The 6,059-nt window shown below is 55.3% G+C and overlaps 1 protein-coding gene across 1 annotated transcript; it reads left to right on the top strand.

The window, feature by feature from the left end:
* Positions 1 to 297: 297 nt before the first annotated feature.
* SEM1 (SEM1 26S proteasome subunit) lies at positions 298 to 5,797 on the top strand. The gene is made up of 3 exons (XM_072650750.1): positions 298 to 662; positions 4,214 to 4,307; positions 5,633 to 5,797. The coding sequence occupies exons 1-3, from the start codon at positions 335 to 337 to the stop codon at positions 5,673 to 5,675; spliced, it is 465 nt and encodes a 154-aa protein (XP_072506851.1). The 5' UTR covers positions 298 to 334; the 3' UTR covers positions 5,676 to 5,797.
* The last annotated feature ends 262 nt before the right edge of the window (positions 5,798 to 6,059 follow it).

Here is a 6,059-nt window from a genome sequence, read left to right as displayed (position 1 = left end):
AACCTGGGTTCAAATCCAGCTGCTGCCACTTCTCCGCGGTGTGGCCCCGGAAAGTCTTTGTGCCTCAGTTTCCCCCAAGATAAAGGGACACTGATGATCCATGGAAGGTGCTTTTTCAGCCATTCCGGAAGAGTGGGCCTCGGCCCTGCCCCCACGGGGCTGCCATTTCGCCGTGGGGTGGGCACCTCTAGGAACACTTACCTCACAGAATCAGGGAGGGCTTCCGGGAGGAGGAAGGCGGGGGCGGGGGAAGGGACCGCGCTACCTACCGCGCACGCGCACAGCAGCCGCAGCCCTACGGAGCCTCCCCACGGCCCAGGCGCCAGCTCGCCGCATGACGTCACACGGGGGCGGTCTCCTCGAGGCCTGGGCGTCCCGCGCGAGGGACGCCGGGAGGGCGTTCCTCTCTCCCTTCGCCTCTCCCGCGGACTCCGTCCCCGCCTCGCGCTTTCCGAGCCGAGCCTGTCGTGCGTGCGCATGCGCGCTGCCCCCGCGGCTCCGGTCAGGCTCCGCCCCCTCTCCCCGCTCCCGGCCTGCTCCGCGCGGGGCAGGCGCAGGCGCAGTGGGCGCGGCGGCTACAACCATCATGTCGGAAAAGAAGCAGCCGGTGGATCTGGGGCTGCTGGAGGAGGACGACGAGTTCGAGGAGTTCCCGGCCGAAGGTGAGCAGGTTAGCCCTGATCCCTCACCCCTGACCCCTGACCCCGGTCCCCTGGGCGCCCCGCGGGGCCTCCCCTTCTCACGCTTTTAGGGTTAAGGTGTGCCGCGGGGCCCTGGAGGGGGAGGAGGGGAAGCGCCCCCGGCGTGGGCACGGCCGCTGCAAGTGCGCGGAGGCGGGACAGGAGGCGGGAGGGGACCGGGGCACCCCCCGACCACCACCCCCCCCCACGGCAGAGCTTGGAGTCAGCAGGACCTGAGTTCAAAGGCAGCCTGAGACACTCCTCCGCCGGCCTCAGTCTCCCCATCTGTCACTTGCCAGCACTTATTAGGCACCTAGAGCTACACACCCAAGCTTGGGGTGATCTAGATCCTCTAGAACCGAAAAGAGGAGATCAGGCGGGGCTTGGCCCGGGGCGTCCACTTAGGAGGCCCCTGCTGCATGCTGGGCGAGCCTTTATGTAGCGTCACCTGTGTGCCTGGCAAGCACCTATGAAGCGCCTGCTGTGTACCTGGCGAGCACTTATGTACTGCCAGCTATGTGCCGGGCGAGCACCTGGGAAGCGCCTCCTGTGTGCCTGGCAAGCACCTAGGAAGCGCCTGCTGTGTGCCTGGCGAGCACTTATGTAGTGGCTGCTGCGTGCCGGGTGAGCACCTGGGAAGCACCTGCTGCTTGCTGGGTGAGCACTTATGTAGCGCCACCTCTGTGCTGGGTGAGCACCTGGGAAGCCCCCGCTGCATGCTGGCGCTGGGCTCGGAGCCTCCGGAGGCTTCTTCCCGTGGGGCCGACCCTGAAGAAGTTTTAGGACACTGGATGTCCCTGTTGTGCGGGCCTGCCGCAGGTGGAGAGAGCCTCCCTTGTCCTCTGTGGACGGGTCTCGGGCGTCTGTCCTGGCCTGGGCATGGCCCCACGGCAGGGCCGTGGAGGGTCCCAGAGGGGCCGAGCCATGTCCCCTCTGTGAGCGGGGCCAGCTCCACTCCCTAGTGGCCAGACCACAATGTTGGGGGGTGTTCCCCCCAGCTCCAGCGGGGAGCCCCCCCTTCCCCTTAGGGGTGTGCCCAATCCTGCCAGCTTCCCTGTGGCCCTTTGGGAAGTGACCAGAAGTCAGCGGGATCACTGAAAAATAAGCATTTCCCATGTTATGGCTTAGAACATGAGTGTAGATCCCTGTGGGGCAGAGGGTCAGTGTAGATGGGCACAGATCCCAGTGGGCAGAGGGACAGTGTAGAGGGGCATGGGTCCCTTCCTGGGACATTGGACTCCATCCTTTACTGTAAGTGAGAGGGCTGGGGTTGCAGATGAGCTCACGGTTTATTTTAATCAATCTCCAGAAGGGGTTTGGAGGTGGAATTTGTGTTTAGGTTTTATTTGTTTGTTTGCTTTTCCTCCTGGAGGCCGAGCCCAGGGAGCTCATGTCGGTGACAAAGGACTGCTGAGTGCCTGCTCTGGGTTCTGGTGGAGTGTAGCCTGGACTGTCCAGTCCTTTTAGTAAATCAGTGCTGAGAGCCTTCCAAATGTCGAAATTCAAGTCGTTGTGGGCCTTGTAGCTAGACAGAAAGAGATGCCAAATCATGCTTTATCATCATTCGTCATTCTCCTTGTTCTTAACTTTGCTCTTAACTGCTTTGGGGCAGCTGGGTGGTGCAGTGGTTATGGCACCAGTGCAGCAGTCAGGAGGACCTGAGCTCCAATCTCACCTCAGATACTTGACACTCACTAGCTGTGACCTTGGGCAAGTCACTTAACCCCAACTGCCTCATCCTGAGTCATCTCCTCTCATCCTGATGAATATCTGGTCACTGGATTCAGATGGCTCTGGAGAAGTGAGGCTGTTGACCTGCACAGCCCTCCCCCAATCAAAACAAAGTGCAAGTCATGTCATCATTTCTCTGATGGCCTGGTCTTCTTCGGCAACGAAGGACGAATGCACACAACTTTCCTGCCTCACAGTTTGACTAATAGGTTAGTAGGGGAAGCATTCTAACTCATGAATTTTAAAATACTTAAAAGCAAGCTACCGAATGGCATAAATTTGTGGTGGTCTGTTTTTAGTTCAGTTTTATATGTGAAGTTTGTTTTTTAAATGGATTTTCATGACTCCGTTGTCTATATGGTAAGTAAATTTCCCACTCTCTCCCTCCTAGAGAGCCATCCTCTATTAAAAAAAAAAAAAGAATTCTTTTTTTAAAAGAGAAAACATTGAATAAACTCAGCACATCCACAAGAAGTCTGAGGTTGAGGAGGAAAGGTGAAAAGATAAAAACTTTAGATCCGGTAAAGGAAATATGAACTGTTCCTGTGGCCATCCCTGTCAGGAGATTGAAAAGCTAGCCACAAAAGTGGCCTCTGCTTTGTGACTCGGCAGCCCAGGTCTTGAGTGAGCTCCAGGACCAGATCTCCTGTGCTGTGCTGGGTGGCTCCTGAGGCTGCCCCTTCTCCCAGCTTCTGTGTCCTGGTTCAGAGCCTGTGCTGCTCCCCTCCTCTGTGGGCTCTCCTGCTCTCAGAGAGCTGACCTCCTGCCAGGATGGTCCCATCCTTTCCAGAGCCCCTAAAATGATCTGCTCAGGGGCCCAATCAGATCCCCCGCTCCAGGTGTCCTAGGCCTCCCCTTTGGCCCTCTTCTGCCTCAGCATTTTCCTAGGCAGCCTCCCACCCTTGATGTCTCCCCCTGTCCAGAGCCTTCCAGGCCTGGGATGGATGCCCCCAGTGCTCTGAGCCCTCACAGGGGTTTCTGCCACACATCAGCAATGGCCTTCGTGCTTTTCTTCATCATAGGGATTGAACAGACCTTGGCTAGAGAAGCACAAGCCCAGTCTCCAAGTGTCACTCCAGAGGCAGGCTTTCCTCTCAGCCTCTGTGCCCAGGGTCCTGAACTGGCCAGGCTGTTGATGTCTTAACTGCCCTGTGAAGCTGCCTCCTTCAGCTTCATGGTCCCAGGAGCTCACTCCTCTTCTTTCCCCACAATCACTGAAAATCCAAGGGGGATAGTCAGGCAGGTGGAGTGCCAGACAGCCTGGGCTGATGGCCCCACCTCAGACACATAGAAGCCATGGGACCCTGGGCAAGGCACTTCACGTCCCTGGGCCTGTAAAACGGGCACAATAATAACACCTACTGCGCAAGATGGTTTTGAGACTCAGGCAGTGACTTCTAAAGCATTTGCAAACCCTGATGTCGTATATCCATGGCTCTGCCTGTGGGTACCCTTTTTTGCGTTCTGTTCTCCCCTTCTTTCTCAGTGCTGCCCCCACCCTCACGCCCATCCCCAGACAGACTTAGGCATGGTTCCTGCATCAGCTTCCCTGCTAAGTTTCTAATCTCGCTGATTGTGACCCTGGAAATGAGGGGGCTCCCTTGCACTCCTGCCCGGCCTCACCCTTTGTGGCCTCTGCCCAGGGCTGCCTCCGAGCTGTGCCCATGTAAGGCAGCCTTTCAGAAGCCAGGGCACTCTTGCTCCTTTGCATGGTTTCTCTAGTCAGGATATTGTGGTAATAGCAGCCTGAAGTTTCCTTGCACTCTGTCAGCTTCTCAGGTCTCATCTGGTTCTCTTTTCAGACTGGGCTGGTTTAGATGAAGACGAGGATGCACATGTTTGGGAGGATAATTGGGATGATGACAACGTGGAGGACGACTTCTCCAATCAGTTACGGTAATTGGCGCTGCGGGATTCAAATCAAAAGCAGGACGGCTGCCAGGCTCTGCTTCTTGTCAGGGATGTGCCCTGGAATGCTTCCGCTCTCCCCTGTCCAGCAGGGAACCTGGGAGAAGCCGGGCAGCCACATCTGGGCCTCGGCCACCCAGGGTTGGTTTTCTTTGGCTTGGGATGTGGCAGTTTGAGCCTGTCAGTGCTAGTTTTCTGCCAGCAGGGCTTATTGATTTCCTGAAATCCTGTGGGACCAGAGTCTCTTGGCATCTTCAGGAGAACCCTGTTCTCCTTGCCCCTTGCACCAAGCCAGGAAGCTCCCCTCTAGGCGACCCATCACTCAGCCAGTCAGGTCACCATGGCAGGGTTTGGTGCCCTGAGCCGTCTGTCTCCTTGTCATCTTCACCCATTGGGCCTTAGAGCCATGGGGTCAGAGTTAGTAGGGGTGATCTCAGGAGATCACAGATTCTCATTCTCCACATCACCTTGTGCTTCTCTTTACTTTGCTCAGCACTGCCTCAGTTTGCCCCTGGGGCCTTGGGCTGTCCTTCATTACCCAGAAGAGGAGGGAGGGCTTCAGTGACCAAACCAGGACCTGAACCCATGTCCTCCATTTCCCACTCCGGCCCAGCTTGAGCTGCTCCAAAATAACTCCTTATGGGGCAACATCTTGAATTAGGATGGAGACATCTTAGTGTAGGATGTGTGCTGTGTGTAGAACCTTAAGCCACGTAGCTTCTCCTTCATGTTTTAATGAGGTGAGTGTGCTGCGTCCTGCAAAAGCTCATCCCTTGTGCTTCTTCGGTTCCCTGGTTGGTGCGACCAGTGAAGCCTGGCACACGGCTATCGCCAACCAAGGTGTGGCCTCATCTCTCCATTTTTAAGAAGGCTGCCCTACTCTATCATGAGAAACTTCCTGAGGAGTTTTGAAACAGAATTTTAAAGTTGAAATATATTTTTAGTCTTAAAAGCCAACTTAGGAGCAGAGAACTAGTATTGGGATCCCAGCATCTACTCCAGACGAAAAGTCCAAGGCCCAGAGCAGTTGTGCCTTTCCTACAGCTGGCTCATTAGCCAGGATCAGGACCCAGGTCTTCTAACTTGTATTTGGAAGGTATCAGTAAATCCCAAACATTTCAGTAAAATTCCAAGAACTGCCAGGGAAGGATCTTTGAAGGTGAAAGAGACCATTCACTCCACATCCCACCTCTCTGAAGGGTCTTTGACCTTCCTCCATTTTTAGGGTTTCATTGGGTGAACTTCAGGGCCCAGTCCCATCTTTATGTGTTCTCAGACATGTGGCCGACGATGTCCTTTTGGTTTCTATCCAGAGCTGAATTGGAGAAACACGGATACAAGATGGAGACCTCGTAGCGTACGGAGCCAGGGGAGATGGAGGAGTGTTGGATAAACACCTGCAAGAGGAGGGAGGGTTGGAGGGAGGGGACCCAGGCCTGGGATGTACCTGGCAAATAACAATAAATGGTTTGATCTCACCTTGTGGTCCTTTGTTCCGGAGGTGGTGTTTCCAGATCCCTGGTTTGCCATTCCACGATGGCCAATGTTCTTCTCATGCTCGAAGGCCTGGGAAATTACATCTTAAACCAGAGAAATCTTATTTTGGCAGCACCTTAGAAATCGGCTTCTCTGGAGCCGACAGACTTCTGTTAACCCAGGAGCCTTTCCCCAATTTTGCCATGTGGATTCATTCAGTAAGCCGTATTAAAATGCTTTCAAGTGCTTGAGCCTGTTTTGGTC

The sequence above is a fragment of the Notamacropus eugenii genome, chromosome 3 (assembly GCF_028372415.1).
Source record: "Notamacropus eugenii isolate mMacEug1 chromosome 3, mMacEug1.pri_v2, whole genome shotgun sequence".
NCBI lineage: Eukaryota > Metazoa > Chordata > Mammalia > Diprotodontia > Macropodidae > Notamacropus > Notamacropus eugenii.
The sequence above is the reverse complement of the archived record's forward strand: the minus strand, read 5'-3'. Positions and strand labels throughout refer to the sequence as shown.